General features: G+C 43.3%; 1 protein-coding gene across 1 annotated transcript; it reads left to right on the forward strand.

The window, feature by feature from the left end:
* Positions 1 to 8,381: 8,381 nt before the first annotated feature.
* Positions 8,382 to 18,459, forward strand: LOC117357247 (inhibin beta B chain-like). Its single transcript, XM_033937619.1, has 2 exons — positions 8,382 to 8,619; positions 16,740 to 18,459. Exons 1-2 carry the CDS (start codon positions 8,382 to 8,384, stop codon positions 17,477 to 17,479), a joined length of 978 nt encoding a protein of 325 aa, XP_033793510.1. The 3' UTR covers positions 17,480 to 18,459.
* The last annotated feature ends 719 nt before the right edge of the window (positions 18,460 to 19,178 follow it).

Here is a 19,178-nt window from a genome sequence, read left to right on the forward strand (position 1 = left end):
TCCAGGCTGAAGAGCCCTAACTGCTTTAGCCTTCCCTCATAGGGAAGTTATCCTATCCCTTTCAGCATTTTCATCACCCATCTCTGTACCTTTTCTAATTCCACTAGATCTTTTTTGAGAAACAGCAACCAGAATTGCACAAAGTATTCAAATGCAGCCATACCATGGAGCGATACAAAGGCATTATAACATTTTCATCTTTGTTTTCCATTCCTTTCCTGATAATTCCTAACATTCTATTTTCTTTCTTAGCCTTCGCTGCACACTGAGCAGAGGGTTTCATTGTATCCTCACTGATGACACCTAGAACCTTTTTCTTGGGCAGTGAGTTCAAACATGGAACCCTGTATCATATAGCTATAGTTTGGATTCCTCTTTCCCACATGCATCACTTTGCACTTGTTCACATTGAGTGTCATCTGCCAATTTGATGCCCAGTCTCCCAAGGTCCTTTTGCAATGTTTCACAATCCTCTTGTGATTTAACAACTTTGAGTCATTAGCAAGAGCAGGATATATGGTCACAATAACTCAGAATGCCCTTAGAGAGAAAAAAATCTTTTGCACAGCCCTGTCCAGAATCTACCAAATAATACAGTAGCTTGGATCTACGAGGTGTGATAAAAAAAAAATACAGTGAATGTTTAAAAAAAAAAAAAAATAGATTACAGTAAAAGACACATTGCCATTAATCCCCTTCAAAATACTACCCCTCGCTTCAAACGTACTTATCCCATTGTTCCTGCCACTTTTTGAAGCAGTTCTGGAAGTCCTCTTTCTTGTCTTTAGTTGCACTGTCGTGGCTGCCTCAGTGTCCTGAATCGATTCAAAACATTTACCTCTCATGGTCATTTTGACTTTGGGGAACAGCCAAAAGTCGCATGGTGGCAGATCCAGTGAATAAGGTGGATGAGGACATACCATAATTTTTTTGACAGAAATTGCCATACCAGAAGCGAAGTGTGATACGGAGCATTGTTATGATGGAGGATGAAACCGTTTGCCCATTTCTCAGGTTGTACTCACTCACCTTATGTTCAAATCTGTTGTTAAAATGTTTTGAATGGAACCATAAGAGATGTTCGAATCCTCAGAAATGTCCCTAATAGTCAATCACCTGTTCGATCGAATCATTTTGCTTACTGTTTCAACATTCTCTTGGTTTTTTGATTCTGAAGGACGTCCCGATCTCTCCTCGTCTTCAACCGATTCACAACCATTATAAAATCGCTCGAACCACTTGTAAACCATCTTCATGGTCATTGTAGCATCACATAAACTAATTTTAACATTTTGTTTGTTTCTTTGGCAGTTTTTTCAGTTTGAAACAAAATTTCATGTTGTTCATGATCCATGATTTACGGCACACTTTAAAACACACCTTCTCTCAACCATAGCTCACAACCAACTGATTGCACCAAACAAGTTGAAACTTGTCACACATTGTTACTATGGTTTGATGCGCTGCTGTCAATAGGATGGCGCTTGGCAGCAGCATTCACTGTATTTCTTGTATATAGCACTTTTAATTCAAAGAGGATACCAAAGGCTTCTACTGCTACTACCACTTATCACATATAGTGCTGAAAGGCATATGTAGCACTGTATATTTTGACATTTATAGACAGTCCCTTCTCAGAAGTGCTTGCAATCTAACTTTGTAGCAGTGGCGTACCTAGGGTATGTGGCACTAGGGGCTCATCATTTTTTGACACACCCCCTTGTAAAAAAATATTTTTTGTAATAACCATGAAACGGAATAACTAGTCAGAATAGAAACAGGCAGTGAAAATTTTCTTTTATTGAACCTCATATATGTAACCATTATTCCAAACATAACATAACATAACATAAATTATGTCTGAATTGTCATGACATCAGAAGTACATATGGAGTAGTTGCAGGTGATGCTTGGGATAGTTCTGATTGTGTTAGTTCGGTTTTATGTGTTTTTTGAATAGAAGGGTTTTTATTTCTTTTTTGAAGGTTTTGTAGTCTGTGGTCGAGGTCAATAGGTTGTAGAGTTGGGGATCGAGTGTTGCAGCTCGAATGGCTAGGAGGTTGTCGAACTGTTTTTTTTTTTTGATGTTTTTGGTTGGAGGGTGTGTGGTTGAGGTGGATTGAATTATTTAGCTGAAGAAATTAGTTACCCCCCCCATTCCACACACATTAATTCTCTTCCATTTTTGTTCCCATTATAAAAAACATGATAAGTTTCCAGAAAAAAAATACATTAAAATAAGAAGTGAAAACAAAGGCCCCTACAGATGAGAACATAACATAAGAATAGCCTAACTGGGTCAGACCAATGGTCCATCATGCCCAGTAGCTCATTCTCATGGTAGCCAATCCAGGTCACTAGTACCTGGTCAAAACCCAAAGAGTAGCAACATTCCATGCTACCGATCCAGGGCAAGCAGAAACTTCCCCCATGTCTTAATAACAGACTATGGACTTTTCCTCCAGGAATTTGTCCAAATCTATCTTAAAACCAGCTACGCTATCTGCTTTTACCATAACTTCTGGCCACTTCATTTTTAAGCTTAGATCTTTCCTTCCAAACAGAGACCTTGCTAGATATCAAATACAGCACAAGGTAACTTCACACTGACTTAGCAGTGCAGGAAATGTGAATCTCCTCATACACCCACCATATAAAGCAAAAAGGTGCAAAGGTCTGTGTTTTTTTCTTTCGATCACTACATAGCCTAATGCCACACAAGCAGCGCTGTTACAAACATATTCTGAAGGTCAATGCTAAGGTTAGCAAAGTTTCCTTCCTTGGACCAGAAGGAGATACTGACAAACCACTAGAAGAGATCCCAAAACAACTACCCAGGAACAACACCCAAAGACCCACTTAGTGTGTGAACCAGTTCAATGGAGTGGACTACCTGGGGGGTGGAAATGGGCCTGGAGTTTGCTCAGCAGAATTTCCCAGACCACCTCTTCCTCTCAACAAATCGACACGCTGCCACCATCACCACCACAACTAGGAATACCTCACCGGGTAGGCCAGCAATGCTTATAAACTTTATAAAACACATTATTATATTTTCTTATAAAGCACATATTTTAACTGAACTCTCTGACATCCTCAGCCTTTCCATTCAAAAAAATAGAAGGAAGAAAAGTTCCCATTTCCTGCTGTCTCATGTCCCCGGCCTATACAATATTTTTCTTCTGCAGACCCTTCATAAGTCTGACAAAATCCTCGTTTCACTTGCATTATGAAGTACTAAGGATGCCATCTCTCCCCAATCCCAGGCCCTAAAGTCTAAGACAGTAGTGCAAACTAGTGCTGCTTGATTCAGGAAAAAAAATTTCGATTCGATTCAGCCTATTGAATTGGTTTTTTGATTCGATTTTCCTGCCCAATTGAGTGTTTTTTTCAAACATCCTGGTGGGTTTATTTTATAGCTTTTTCACCCCCCTTTGGCTTCTCCTAACCACACTGGCACTGTGGTGTAAATAAAATAAAGAAACAAAAAGGACATTTCCTCTCTCTGTTAAATCCTAGCTCATGTTTGCGGTCTAACACCAGCTCTGGCAGGATACACATTTCAAATCTGACATATTGTAATCACAAAACAGAAAATAAAATTAGGTTTTCTACCTTTTGTTGTCTGGTTATTTTTCAAATCTTTTTGGTCCCAGCTCTGGTTGTCTTCTGACAACTTGCTTGCCAGGGTCTCCTTCTTTCTTCTTTCTGCATGCTAACCATCCATCTGCCATCTCTGTCCTCCCCTTCCGTTTCCCATCCCTCCCCAAGATGTCTGGCATCTTTCCTTTTTTTTCATCTCCCTCCACAGATCCACCTTTTCTTAACTACCCTTTCATCCAGCATCTCTCCCTCCTTCCCCACCACCCCAGGGTCCACCATCTCTCCCTTTCTTTTCCCAACTACCTTCCTATCCAGTATCTCTATCCCCACCTCCACATCATCCCTTGTGTCCAACTTCTCCCCCTTTCTGTTCCTTCCCTCCCTAAAACCCATGGTCCATCATCTCTCTCCCTCTCCTCTATTTTCAGACCCATTATTTCTTCCTACCCAAAGTCCGGCATATGCACGTCTCTTTGAACCCCCCCCTTCCCTCCGTGTACTTCTACACCAGGGCACCCCTCCCCTGAAGGCCTGTCCCCCCTTAAAGGTCTGCATCCCACCCCTGAAGGCCTGTCTCCCCTTGAAGGCTTGCACCCCCACCAAGGCCTGTACCCCCACCAAGGCCCGTCCCCCCCTTGAAGGCCTGCCTACCTATCCCCCTTGAAGGCCTGCCTGCCTGTCCCCTTTAAAGGCCTGTCCCCCCTCTTGAAGGCCTGCCTGCCTGTCCCCATTGAAGGCCTGTCCTCCCTCTTGAAGGCCTGTCTCCCCCTGAAGGCCTGCTGCTCCACCCCACCTCGAAGGACCGCTCATCCCCCTGGCCTCCCCGCACCATTTAACTAGAGAAGCAGCCTGCAGCAAGAGCGCGATGCCAGCGATCTTTGCGCTGCTTCGGCGCTGTTTCCTCTGCCGCGGTCCCACCCCTCCTCTGACATCAGAGGAGGAGCGGAACTGAAGCAGAGGAAACAGCACCGAAGCAGCGCAAAGATCGCTGGCATCGCACTCTTGCTGCAGGCTGCTTCTCTAGGTAAATGGTGCAGGGAGGCCCGGCGGGGAGGGGGGAATCCGGACACCAGATGCCAGACAGGAGACCCGGCCGTTGGGGGGGAAACTGGCGCCGGGGGGGGACCAGACCAGGAGCACCCTCTCAGGGCTTGCACCCGGTGTGGACCGCACCCCCCCCCCTTGGTACGCCACTGCTTTGTAGTTTAAATTTAATAAGTTTTTTAAGGATTTAAATTTATAAAAGAGTAGACATAATGTTTATAATTATTTATTGGTAAAAATGCAATGTAATTTAGTTTTTAAAAGATAATTAAATGTTGATTAAATTAATTTATATTGGTAGGGAGGTGAGATAATAGCCTGTGATGTAATAAGGAGGTAAGAGAGTAATTTCTTTCTTTCTTTGAGTAATCCTATTTTGAGAAACATATATTCCTAAGTCTGAGGCTTGTCCCCATTAGAACTTAATTAGTTTAATTTGATTAAAAGCTAATAATTTGAATTAATAAACTTAATAGTTTAAGTAATAAACTTAATGAAAAGTTGGAATTAGAAGCAAGGTCCATTTTTTATTTTTTTGCAAATGGTCTTTAATATTTGTATATTTTGTTAATACAATACCATTTGAAGTTTGTATTGTTTTGTTGCAATCTAACTTGGACAGACAGACACGACATATAGGGTTGGGGATGCAGTAATGCTGTCCAAAATTTAGTTGAAGTATTATTTTAAGTGGAGAGAAAACACACACACACACACACACATATATATATATATATATATATATATATATATATATATATATATATATATATATACACACACATTTTTATTATTTTTATTATTTTTTTTGGGGGGGTAGAAGCAAAAGTTATGTTTTTCCTGATGTTTCCTGGGATACACAAAGGAGAAGGCGGCAACTTTTGCTGTATCATCCTACAGTGCTTCATTATTGCTCAGCGAAATATATTTTGGGGGACTCAGCACGTTTGACCACTTTATTGGCTACTAAGAGATCTTCTGCTTTGATTCCTGAAGTGGAGGGTGGGGTATTAATAAGCATTAAAAGAAATACAGTGTATAATACTCCAGAAACAGGCATGCAGCCATCTCAGGGATGGCTGACCTTGCAGCATGCACTTCTGATAATCCACAGTGCTTCATTCTGCTTAACCATGTCATTAGGTAGGCTAGTTAGTATTTTTCCCTATTGTTGCCATCTCCTCAAAAACAAACTAGGACAGGCCCAAGTTTGCCTTCTTGCATCTAAGCAAGTGTCCTGCTTTTCTTAAAGGAACTGGCTCCATAGAAGCTGGTAGCATGTCTTGATTGCTACAATATGTGTAGTCCTGGATTTCCCTCATTGCTAACGTGACCATTTATTTTTTTCATCAAAACGGGACATCTATTAATATTCAGTCCCGCCCCAATCCTTCCCTAGCCCCACCCCAATCCCGCCCTAGCCCCGCCCCCAATTTTTTCCATTCATTTTTCATGTACACACAATATCTTATTATTTCATAATAGTAACCATAAAATTTAAAAAAAACCACAAAGCACCCTATGCGCAGAGAAAATGTTAATTATTTATATTTGGGGGGTTTTCAATGATGTCACCTCAGTAACTATAGAAAAATAGACAAATATAGTGCAAAATATAGACAGCAGATATACATTCTCAAAACTGACACATTTTTATCACTAAATTGAAAATAAAATCATTTTTCCTACCTTTGCTGTCTGGTGATTTCATGAATCTCTGGTTGCATTTCCCTCTGACTGTGCATTCTATCTTTCATTTCTTTCTGCACTTAGGCCCAACAATTGTCCCTTTCTATTCCCTCCCTCCTTCCTTCCTATGTCCTTAGTGCCCCCAGTACCTTCCTATGTCCTTAGTGTCCCCAGCGCCTCCTTCCTATGTCCTTAGTGCCCCCAGTGCCTCCTTCCTATGTTCTTAGTGCCCCCAGATCCAGTGTCAGTTCTCCTTTGTACCTTTGTTCCAGGTCTCCCTTTCTCTCTCTCCCTCCTCTGTTATGATCTTGCCTCTCTCTGCTCTTCCTCAGGGGCTCTCCCCCTCTGTCTGCACCTCCCAAAGTCCTGCTTCTGCCTCCTGTCTTTCCCCTTTGGTCCAGGCCTTTATCTCTCTAGTCTTTCTTCTACTTACAACCCCCCATTCTTTGCCGTTTTCTCTTCTTCCTTCATCCTTCCTTCCTATGTCCCCTCACTACTTCCAGCCTTTGTCCCACCCCCTCCCAAAAAGCCTGCCGGCCTACCTCTCCCAGAGCCAGCCTTCCTGCCTCCCCCAGAGCCAGCCTGCCTCCCCCAAAGCCAGCCTGCCTGTCTCCCCCAAAGTCAGCAAGTCTGCCAGCCTACCTCCCCCAGAGCCAGCCAGCTTACCTGCCTCCCCCAGAGCCTGCCTGCCTACCTCCCCCAAAGCCTGCCTACCTCCCTCCCTCCCCCAGAGCCAGCCATCCTACCAGCCTCCCCCAGAGGCTGCCTGCCTGCCTACTTCCCCCAAAGCCTGCCTACCTCCCCCAGAGCCAGCCAGCCAGCCAGCCAGCCTACCTCCCCCAAAACCTGCCTACCTCCCTCCCTCCCCCAGAGCCAGCCAGCCAGCCAGCCAGCCTGTCTGCCTGCCTACCTCCTCCCCCCCCTACCGCGGAAAACAAAAGCCTCCCTCCAGGCCCGATTTAGGTCCACCGCCGCTGCTCCTTTGCTGCAAACTACTCGAATCCGGAAGCCTTTCCGACGTCAATTCTGACGTCGGAGAGGACGTTCCGGGCCAGCCAGGCAGCGATTGGCTGGCCCGGAACGTCCTCTCTGACGTCAGAATTGACGTCGGGAAGAAGGCTTCCGGGTTTGAGTAGTGGCAGCAGAGGAGCAGCGGCGGTGGACCTAAATCGGGCCTGGAGGGAGGGTTTTTTTTTTTTTTGGTGCGGCAGGGGAGGGACAGGAAGCGATCGCCTGTCCCGTTGTCCCCGCGCACAGCTTCCAGACGCTATCTCTGAAAACGGGACATTTTGGGCATCCCGAAGCTGTGTGTGGGGACAACGGAACAGGGGATCCGAAAACGGGACTGTCCCATTCAAAACAGGACATATGGTCACCTTACTTATTGCATGCAAGGGTTTGTTCTGAATTCTTACTTGTATTCCACTAGAAAATCAAGTCTACATGTTTCTGCATGTTTGGGTATAAATCCAGGACTGGATCAGCCCTGTCCAGCAAAATCTGGAATTTCTTGGTAGCTCGAGTCTAGGGCATAGCACTCTTCATACTTTCACCCTGTAAGGCCTATAACAGGATATTTAGTATGCTAAAGGCTCCCCCTTGCTTTTAATAAATGTTCAACCTTCTTTGAACTAATTTGTTTATATTTAAATATTGGTCAATTGTTGGTTGTCTCTGACAGCGCCTAGTGGCCCTACCGAAGACCTGTTATATCAATTTACCTTTCTCTACATACTAGTTACACATTGCAACATTTGTTGGATTTTTTTAGTCTTAAATAAACTGTGTTTTTCCCCTTTTCCAAAACCTTCTTTGTACTTTGGATCTCAGTGCCACCAGCACTCTATTTGCTGTATTTTCAAAAGTGATCATATTAGCCTAACATTTGTGTCCCAGTGTGGTTTTTTTTTCACATTGACATGATCCGCAATAATATGGGCAGCCTAGGAGTTCAGTCCCTGCTGCTTTTGATGGTCCTAGGGCTGACTCATCCTCACAATCTTATGTGTGCTAACTGCCCAATAACTTCCACCCTTGAAGTGGAGATGGAGAAAGAGGTATTGTTCAGGCTGGTTAAGCAGAATATTCTCAACAAGTTGCACTTGAAAGAACGGCCCAACATGACTGAGCCAGTGTCCAGGGCAATGCTGGTCACAGCACTGAGGAGGCTGCAAGGTAGGAAAGGGGGACAGGATCGCATTCTGGAAATACCAAGGGAGGACCAAGAGCGAAGGAGTGAGGGCTTCACACCACAATATGAAATTATAAGCTTTGCTGAATCAGGTGAGTAATATATTTAAACACAAAAGAAAATACTAGTAGCAAAAAGACTTGTATTAAATGTATATTTTCAGCAGAGAAAAAGAAAATGCTTGAAATCTGGGTTGCCTGCCCAGTTTGCCATTTCTGGTTGGCTGAATAGTGGGACATGTAAGTACTGTTCCCTTCTGCAGAGTCATGATTTGGTTTGACCTGTTGGAGTGGAGGAGTAACCTAATGGTTAGTGCAGTAAACAGGGTTAAAATCTCACTAACACTCTTTGTGACCTTCAACAAGTCACTTCACCCTCCATTGAATCAGATAAAAACTTATAGGTCAACATTCAGCCACTGAGATCAGTGAGGGGGTTTTAAATGCTGACTGTGGCAGTCCAAAAATATCTGGATATTTAGGCCACTATGCAGATAGTGGCCAGCGCCAATATACAAATAAGATGGTCAGCACCAGAATGTATCCAGATAGTGGCAACATCCAAATTCTGACTTCCCAAAATCAGGATTTGGACATTATCCCAGGACAAGCAGGCAGCATATTCTCACTGATGAGTGACGTTAGCAACGGAGCCTCGGTACAGACCACCCGACGTAGGCGCGCGGTCCCTCAGTTTCTTAGTTTCCGCGGAGCTAAGAAATCACTTTCAACAGTGTCGTTGAATTTTTCGCTGTCTTCCCACTCACGCGGCTGTCTTTTTTACTTTTTTCTTCATAGTTTGTTTCCTTTTATCTTTTATTTCTGAGTTAAAAAAAAAAAAATTTACTTTTTCACTTTCACGCTTTCGGCCCGGCGGGGCCTGTTCCACACCTCAAGCCTCGACATTTGATTTGCTGAGGCCATTTTCCCCTCAATGTCCCATCCACCTATGGGTTTTAAGAAGTGCAAACGGTGTGCTCACCCTATTTCTATCACGGACCTGCATTGCTGGTGTCTCCAGTGTCTAGGGCCAGACCACAGGGCTGATTCTTGCACCCGTTGTTCTTCTCTTCAGAAGAGGACCCTCAGAAACCATCAGAATCAACAACGTTTGCTGTTCGGGTCTGCTATGGAAGGTGATTCGGCATCAGTCCTGGCATCAGAATTAACGCCGAAGTCGACATCGCAGGATTCTCCCTCGGTGTCGCAGTCCGTAAATAAGCCAGATAAGAAGCCTTCCCCTACCCCCTACCCTTTCAGGCCCTCAGGTCACTGCTGCAGTGAGCCAAGTCCTGCCGACCTCGAGGCGCCCTAAAAAACGCTTGGCTCCGATCGAGGTGAGTGCCTCGTCATCGGCCTCCTCATCTCTGGAGCGTAGAACGGCACCAAAGGTACCAGCAAAAAGGCAGGCTGTACCATGCAACCACAAATCAACAAAATAATAAAAACATCATTCGCAATTATGAGAAACCTAAGACAAATTTGAAAATTCTTCGACAGGAAACAATTCCAACTTTTGGTACAATCTCTTATCCTTGGACTAATAGACTACTGAAATATATTATACCTCCCCTGCCAAGCGACCATGATAAAGCAACTACAAATAATACAAAATACAGCCCTAAGACTCATCTATTCACTGAAAAAATATGACCACATCACAGAGGTATACCACGACTCATACTGGCTCCCAATACAAGTAAGAGTACACTTCAAATTCTATTACCTACTATTCAAAGCTATAAACGGAGACAGCCCAACCTCCTGGAACAACCGACTAACTCAATCCATCTCAACCAGACACAGGAGAACCCACTCACTATTCACAAACTCACCAACCAAAAATGTCAAATGAAGAAAACTATATGACAAACTAATGGCCACCAGAGCAGCAAAACTAGACAGACAACTCACCAATCTGATGTCTTTGATCACAGATTACAAAACTTTCAAAAAGAAACAAAAATTCTACTCTTCAAAAAATACATAAAACCTATTTAACATGACCAGATCCATCACAAGCTCCACCTACTATACTATCTACTCCTTATCAAATCTAAAATGTTCAAATTACCCAACATGTATTACTTAATTTCACAACAATTCTTATGTAATCCGCCTATATATCTTGTAACTTCATGACAATTCTTATGTAATCCGCCTTGAACCGCAAGGTAATGGCGGAATAGAAATCTCTAATGTAATGTAGTAGTGTAATGTATCATCCGCAAAAAGGCAAATTTTTCCTTCTAACCCTTCAGCAATGTCACTCACAAACATATTGAACAGGATCGGCCCTAGTACCGAACCCTGAGGGACTCCACTACTCACCTTTCCTTCCTCCGAGCGACTTCCATTAACCACTACCCTCTGGCGTCTGTCCGACAGCTAGTTTCTAACCCAGTTCACCACTTTGGATCCTAACTTCAGCCCTTCAAGTTTGTTCAAGAGCCTCCTATGAGGAACTGTATCAAAGGCTTTGCTGAAATCCAAGTAAATTACATCTAGCATATGTCCTCGATCCAGCTCTCTGGTCACCCAATCAAAAAAATTCAATCAGGTTCGTTTGGCATGATTTACCTTTTGTAAAGCCATGTTGCCTCGGATCCTGTAACCCATTAGATTCAAGGAAATACACTATCCTTTCTTTCAGCAACACTTCCATTATTTTTCCAACAACCGAAGTGAGGCTCACTGGCCTTTAGTTTCCTGCTTCATCCCTGTGACCACTTTTGTGAATAGGGACCATATACACTCTTCTCCAATCCCAAGGAACCACTCCTGTCTCCAGAGATTTGTTGAACAAGTCTTTAATAGGACCCGCCAAAACCTCTCTGAGCTCCCTCAGTATCCTGGGATGGATTCCATCCGGGTCCCATCGCTTTGTCCACCTTCAGTTTTTCAAGTTGCTCATAAACACTCTCCTCCATGAACGGTGCAGAATCTACTCCATTTTCTTGTGTTACTTTGCCAGACAATCTCTCAGTCCTTCTCCAGGATTTTCTTCTGTGAAGACAGAACAGAAGTATTTGTTTAGCACGTTTGCTTTTTCCTCATCACTCTCCACATATCGGTTCCCAGCATCTTGTAGTTTAGCAATTCCATTTTTCATCTTCCTCCTTTCATTAATATATCTGAAAAAAATTTTATCTCCCTTTTTTTACATTTTTAGCCATTTGTTCTTCCGCCTGCACTTTCATCAGATGTATATTTATTATTTAAAAAATTTATATACCACCTATAAACAAAGAAGTTTCCATAAAATAAGCATATATAATTATGAACACAAAACAGAAATTTACAATTCCATTCATTCATGTTGTACAGTATGATTTATAATTATGAAATATGGTTAACATTGTTAGCATTTGTATGATTAATATTGTTAGCATTTGTATGATTCTTGTTTGGGTAATCAGGCTACGGTTGTTACAGGGCATGATTTTTTTTTTTTTTAGTATTTATACTCCACTTATAACCTAAGGGGCTCATAATCGAAAGAGATAAACGCCCATAAATCAGCCTAAGTCGGCACTTGGATGAATATTTCCCAAATACGTCCAAGTGCCGATAATAAAAACAGATTTTGGACGTATTTCTAAACGACCTAGATCTTCATAGTGCTGCTGAATGACCAAAGCTATACGGGGCATTTCGGAAGGAGTGTAGAGGGCGGGAATTGGGTGGGATGAGGGCCGGCTTAGACTTAGTTGTACAGCATATATAACCGAAAGTTATACAGCCCAGGATCGACGGAACTTGGTCTAAATCACAAAAACCCACCTAAAGTCACCAGATAAGCACTGCAAACATATAAAACAGACCCCCCCACACTCTACCACAGTGATCACCGACCCCCCCCACTCCCATAAAAATATTAATCACACCTTTAAAATTCAGCTTCCAGACCATCATCACCTGGCCGCTTGGCATAGGAAAGCCTAGTTGTCCAGCAAAGAAGCGGCTTAAGCCATCTTGGGGGTGGGTTAGGGACTCATGCAGAGGAGGACCCATGCCCATAAGCCCCTGTAATCACTGCATTGATACTTAAACATGTGCACTCTCCTATACACCCCGAAAACTCTTTTGTACTGGCATATAAGTGGCTCCTGCAGCCATAAGGGCTATTAGGGTGGTAGATAAGTGGGTCTAGGGGATTCTGGAGGTGGTTTGGGGGGCTCACCATGACCTATAAGGGAGCTGTAGTGAGGAGAAGACATGGCACCCTTTTTGTGAAGTTCACAGCAGTGCCCTGTAAGGTACCCCCACTATTTAGGTGCCATGTCTTGGTGTTCAGTCTATCACTTTGCAGACCCCTCCCACGTCCAATAGCCTCCCACACTTCTGAGCCTAAGGTAAGTACCCATAGTATACACAAAAAAACAAGAGACACACTAACGGGGATAGGCATCTCATCACAAATTTGGAGAGCAATGTATGTTAATGCACACAGCTTGGGCAACAAAATCCTGGAACTAGAAACAGAGATAAGGAATGCTGACCTTGACATAGTAGCTATATCCGAGACCTGGTTCACAGACTCGCATGGGTGGGATATGGTTATACCAGGCTACAATCTACTTCGTCGGGACAGAGAGGGCAAATTAGGAGGGGGGGGGTAGCACTATACACTAAGGATAATATCAAAACTACCAGGATCACAGAGGTTAGATACACAGGGGAATCACTTTGGGTAAACCTGGCCAGAGGGAAAGAAAAATGCCTTTACCTCGGTGTGATATATAGGCCTCCAAGACAACAGGAAGACAAAGACAAAGAATTGATTGAGGACATAGAGAACATCACTTTGCGCGGTGACACAGTACTGTTAGGCGACTTCAACATGCCAGATGCAGACTGGAACACCCTCTCAGCAACTACGAGTGGTAGCAGAAGAATATTAACCTCCATTAAGGGTGCACAACTCAAACAAATGGTATTAGAGCCCACCAGGGAAAAAGCAATACTAGACCTGGTACTCACAAATGGAGACAGTGTCTCGGAAGTATCAATGGGAGACACGCTGGCCTCCAGTGACCACAACATGGTTTGGCTTAACCTCAGGAAAGGCTTCTCTAAATCAAACACAGCAACAAGGGTCCTCAACTTTAGGGGTGCAGATTTCGACCACATGAGAGACTTTGTCCATCAGGAGCTGCAAAACCATGCAGAAACTGACAATCCGGAAACTATGTGGTCAAATCTAAAATCCATCCTGAACGAAGCATCTAGCCGCTACATAAATAAGGTAAGCAAACGCCGGAGAAACAAAAAACCACAATGGTTCAACAAGGAAATTTCGGACCTCATTAAAAAGAAAAAAGAAGCATTTATCACCTACAAACATCTTGGGAAAAAGGAGGCAAAAGAAGACTATCTGGCCAGATCTAAGGCTGTCAAACAGGCAGTCAGGGAAACCAAACTTCGAACCGAGGAAGATCTAGCACAGAACATTAAAAAAGGGGACAAATCCTTTTTCAGGTACATTAGCGACAGGAAGAGAAACAAAAATGGGATAGAACGCCTTAGGCAATCAGATGGAAACTATGCAGATTCTGATACTACCAAGGCAGAACTGCTAAACGAATACTTCTGCTCAGTATTCACCTGTGAAGCACCGGGAGCTGGTCCACAACTACAGATAAGAAACAGCCAAAATGACCTGTTTCATGATTACGAGTTTACACCCAGTAGTGTCTACCACGAACTTTCAAGACTCAAAGTAGACAAAGCCATGGGACCTGACAATCTACACCCCAGGGTACTCAGAGAGCTGAGTGAAGTTCTGGCTGAACCACTATCCGTGCTCTTCAATCTTTCCATGCGCACGGGAAAAGTACCCCTAGACTGGAAAACAGCTAACATAATTCCACTCCACAAAAAGGGCTGCAGAACAGAGACAGAAAATTACAGACCGGTGAGTCTTACATCCATAGTGTGCAAACGCATGGAAACACTGATCAAACAGAATCTTGACAAAATTCTAGACGAAGAAAATTTACGTGATCCACACCAACACGGATTTACCAGGGGAAGGTCCTGCCAAACTAATCTGATTGACTTCTTTGACTGGGTGACCAGTCATCTGGATGCCGGGGAGTCCCTGGACGTGATATATTTGGACTTCAGCAAAGCTTTTGATAGCGTCCCACACCGCAGGCTGTTGAACAAACTAAAATCAATGGGATTAGGGGATACTTTAACTAAATGGGTAAGGGATTGGCTAGATGGTAGGCTTCAGAGGGTGATGGTGAACGGTATCCCCTCCAAAACGTCAGCAGTGACGAGTGGAGTACCTCAGGGCTCCGTCTTAGGGCCGATTCTATTCAATTTATTCATAGGAGATTTGACCCAAGGGCTTAGAGGAAAGGTATCACTGTTTGCCAACGACGCCAAACTATGCAACATAGTAGACAAAAGCAGTGTGCCTGACTTTATGACGCAGGACCTACGGCAGCTAGAACAGTGGTCATCAACTTGGCAGTTAGGCTTCAATGCTAAAAAATGTAAAGTAATGCACCTAGGCAAAAAAAATCCACACAGAACTTACACACTAAATGGTGAAACCTTGTCCAGGACCACGGTGGAATGTGATTTAGGAGTGATCATTAGCGATGATATGAAGGCTGCCAATCAGGTGGAGAAGGCTTCGTCCAAGGCAAGACAAATGATGGGCTGCATCCGTAGGGGTTTTGTCAGCAGAAAACCTGAAGTTATAATGCCACTGTACAGACCCATCGTGAGACCTCATCTCGAGTATTGTGTTCAATTCTGGAGACCACACTACCGGAAAGATGTGTTGAGAGTTGAGTCGGTTCAGCGAATGGCTACCAGGATGGCCTTGGGGCTCAGGGATCTCACGTATGAAGAAAGGTTAAAAAAACTGCAGATGTACTCACTGGAGGAGCGAAGAGAGAGGGGGGACATGATTGAGACCTTTAAATATATCACGGGGTGTATAGAGGTGAAAGATGATATCTTCAGTCTTACAGGGCCCATGGTAACCAGAGGACACTCGCTGAAAATCAGGGGAGGGAAATTTCAAGGTGATGCTAGGAAGTACTTCTTCACCGAAAGGGTGGTCGTTCATTGGAACGAGCTGCCTCAGCAGGTGATTGAGGCCAACAGTGTGCCAGATTTTAAGAGAAAATGGGATATTCATGTGGGATCTATAGGGGAGTAAGAATAAGGGAGTGGGTCATTGGTATGGGCAGACTCGATGGGCTATGGCCCTTTTCTGCCGTCAATTTCTATGTTTCTATGACTTCTAGGCGTTTTTGACTTGGACGAAAAGTTGGATGGAAATGTGGTATAAAGATGGACGATTTAGCGGCTTGGACGATCAGATCGGTAGGACGTATAATTAGACGATTTTTGAAACAAAAAAAATTTTGGACGTATTTTTCAAAAATGTGTCCTAGGCTGTTTTTTATTTTGGATGACTTGCGACTTAGATGCAAACTGACTTAGACGTCCCTTTCGATTATGCCCCTCCATGTAGTTTACATTCGATTATGCCCCTCCATGTAGTTTACAGTTACTCAAGTATTTCTTTCTATCTTTCCCAGTGGGCTCACAATCTGACTAATGTACCTGGGGCAATGGAATGTTAAGTGACTTGCCCAGTGTCACAAAGTAATGTTGTGAATACGTATTCGTAAAAACTCGCAGTAACAGCAAAAATACAGTTACAGTATATTCCAGCTGCTGCATTTAGCCCCCTGTAATTCATTGCATTTTTACCAATACATATTCACAACATTACCAGCCAGTTTGTAGCTGATTTCCCCAACTCCTCCTGCTTGTTTGAGGGGCTAGACAAAGAACAGATTCAGAACTGCAGTGGCAGACCTATTTTTTAAATACATCTTAATACGGTAAGTTCTTCATTGAATGAAACACCTTTAGGTGTTACTGCCAAAATTCTTTATTGAAACATAAATTCCTGTTTTTAGATCGCCAAATTATGGTGAACTTTACTAGAGTGTCAAAGACCCCTGACGCATGCTTTGGCCGAAACATAGGCCGTGTCAGGTCAATAAAAAGACGTTGCATTCCTTTCCTTGGGGCCTGTTTGTGTGGATCGTTTTGTTGTCCTGCTTAGCCAATCAAAATTGTTCCTAACTTGAGGTTTCAGTTATTAATAAAGGCATGAATGCATGTGAGATGTTCTGCTATTGATTTCCTGATCTCTCTTCTGGTTTTCTCTTCAGAATGTGCTGATGCGCCTCACACATGTCTGTATATCAAATTTCCACTGGAGAAGACAGAAAACACTGAAATTTTCATAGTGGACATCTGGCTTTTCTTACAAGCATCTCACGGCAGCAGGCATATCATTGTAAGGAGTTCTCTCTCTGACCGAAATGGCCTGGAGCAGGTATTTATCAGTGAAAAGCAACTTGAAGTAAAAGGAAGTGGCTGGCACACACTCTCCATGACATCATCCATCTATAAGATGCTTAGCAGAGGATTCAGGAGACTGAGGATTGAACTGATGTGCAAGGACTGCCAAGACCTCCAGCTAATGGTGAACAATGGTGAGACACAGAGATCATTCCTAATAGCCAAGGCCAGAGCAAAGGTAAGGCAACGCATTAAGAAAAGGAGCATGAGTTGTAATGGCCATTCAGACATGTGCTGCAGGAAAGATTTTTACATAGACTTCAAAGAAATTGGATGGAGTGACTGGATCATAAAGCCAGAAGGCTACTACATGAACTACTGTGAAGGTGCATGCCCAGTCCATCTGGCTGGGATTCCAGGAATTGCAGCATCTTTCCACACTGCAGTGCTCAATCTGATCAAGGCCAACAATGTCTTTGCCACTGGGAGGTCCTGCTGTGTTCCTACCCTGCGTAGACCTCTGTCCATGCTTTATTTTGACAAGGATAGGAATGTCATCAAAACTGATATTCCTGACATGATTGTGGAGGCCTGCGGGTGCATTTAAGTGCTAGCTCTCATTTGTTATCCAACCTCTGGCAAACAGTTCATTCTACAGTGTGTTTCAATGGAACCCTACAGATATGGAAATGTGACATTTGATTACTGAACTTTAGAGCAACCATTTTATAAGAACCTTATCCAGATTAGAATTCATTACATGGGTATTTAAAAAGACTAGATGATGTAAAAGGGCTTCATGGTTCTGAGATAAATAAACACAACAAACAAAGTACCAACAATTGCACAGTAAAAAATAACCCAATAGATTTCAATCTACCGAAATAATCCTATGTGGCTTAAGCTAGTAGTCTCTGTCTAGCTATCAAGGGACAGGTATTCTCACCACTATAGAAAATCATCATTAAGGTTTAACCCTCAGACTCAACATGCACAGCTCTTGAAGATAGAGGCTCAGTCACTGTACAACAGTGGTACCTACTAGTGAAACCTGGGTATGCTGGGTCCTAGGAGGGAGCTATTACTTATAGTCCCTGGCCATGGGCCATCACTGTAATAGCAGTTTTAGGTGGGGTAGGAGTTAGTGGCTAGAGAATAGGATGAGAATAAAATAGGGATAAACTCTTGAATAGTTGTGAATGAAGGCCTATTAGATCCATCATCCAATAGAGGCCAATTCCTATTAACCTGGAAGTTCAAAGATGTAAGAGGAAGGTACCAAGACAAACAAAATTGTCTCTTCCTGACTAGTGAAGACAGAAATTTCACCCATCCCCAGTGGAATCTAACCCAGGCCCATCCATACCTGCTAAAATCCATTCCATCTCCACAAGAATCAACACTATTATTTACTTGCTCATTACTACTACTACTATTCATTCAGTCGTGTCCAATCCTTGGATACTCTGTAGGACAGTCCTTGCCCTGCTTCCCTGTTTTTCATGGCTTCTTTCAATTGCATAATGTTCATTCCCATGTCATTCTTGATGGTATCCAGCCAATGGGCCTTTGGTCTCCCCTGCTTCCTTTTACCACTGACCATTCTGAGTAGCACCTCCTTTTCTAGTGAATTTGCCCTCATCACATGTCCAAAATAGGTCAGTTTCTGCCTTCCAGGGACAACTCTGGGTTTATATGATCAAGAACATATTTGTTGGTGATCCTAGCTCTCCGAGGGGTTTCATAGAAGTCTTCTCCAGCACCACAGCTTGAAGGCGTCGATTTTTCTTCTATCTGCTTTTGTGAGTGTCCATGTCTTGCATCCATATGTCGCAATTGGGAACACAATGGCAGTGATCAATCTTTGTTTGATGGTGACTGAGACATCCTTGCACTTCCATATTTAGTCCATGCTCACCATGGCTGCAAGCCCCAGTGCTAATAACGCTTGATCTCTGCTGTCAAACAGCCACTGTGATCAGTGAGAGTCCCAAGGAAAATGAAGCTGTCAACCACTTCTGTTTCTTCATTGTTGATCTTTATGTGGACTTTATTGTTGGCGATAGTCATGATTTTGATCTTCTTGATGTTCAGGTAAAGTCCTGTCTGCTTGCTTTATTCTTTTAGCTTCAAGATCAACTTCTTGAGGTCCTTCTCACTCTCTGTCAGCAGAGTAGTATCATCTGTGTATCTCAGGTTGCTGATGGTTCTTCCACCTATTTTCACCCCAACATGATCTTGAATCATCTATGTCCAGCTTCCTCATGATTACTTCTACATCAGGGATCTCAAAGTCCCTCCTTGAG

The sequence above is a fragment of the Geotrypetes seraphini genome, chromosome 3 (assembly GCF_902459505.1).
Source record: "Geotrypetes seraphini chromosome 3, aGeoSer1.1, whole genome shotgun sequence".
Taxonomy (NCBI): domain Eukaryota; kingdom Metazoa; phylum Chordata; class Amphibia; order Gymnophiona; family Dermophiidae; genus Geotrypetes; species Geotrypetes seraphini.

Coding starts and splice junctions, on each gene's coding strand:
- LOC117357247 (XM_033937619.1), top strand. CDS start 8,382: ATGGAGAAAGAGGTATTGTTCAGGCTGGTTAAGCAGAATATTCTCAAC. Junction 8,620..16,739: donor TATAAGCTTTGCTGAATCAG/GTGAGTAATATA, acceptor TTTTCTCTTCAG/AATGTGCTGATGCGCCTCAC.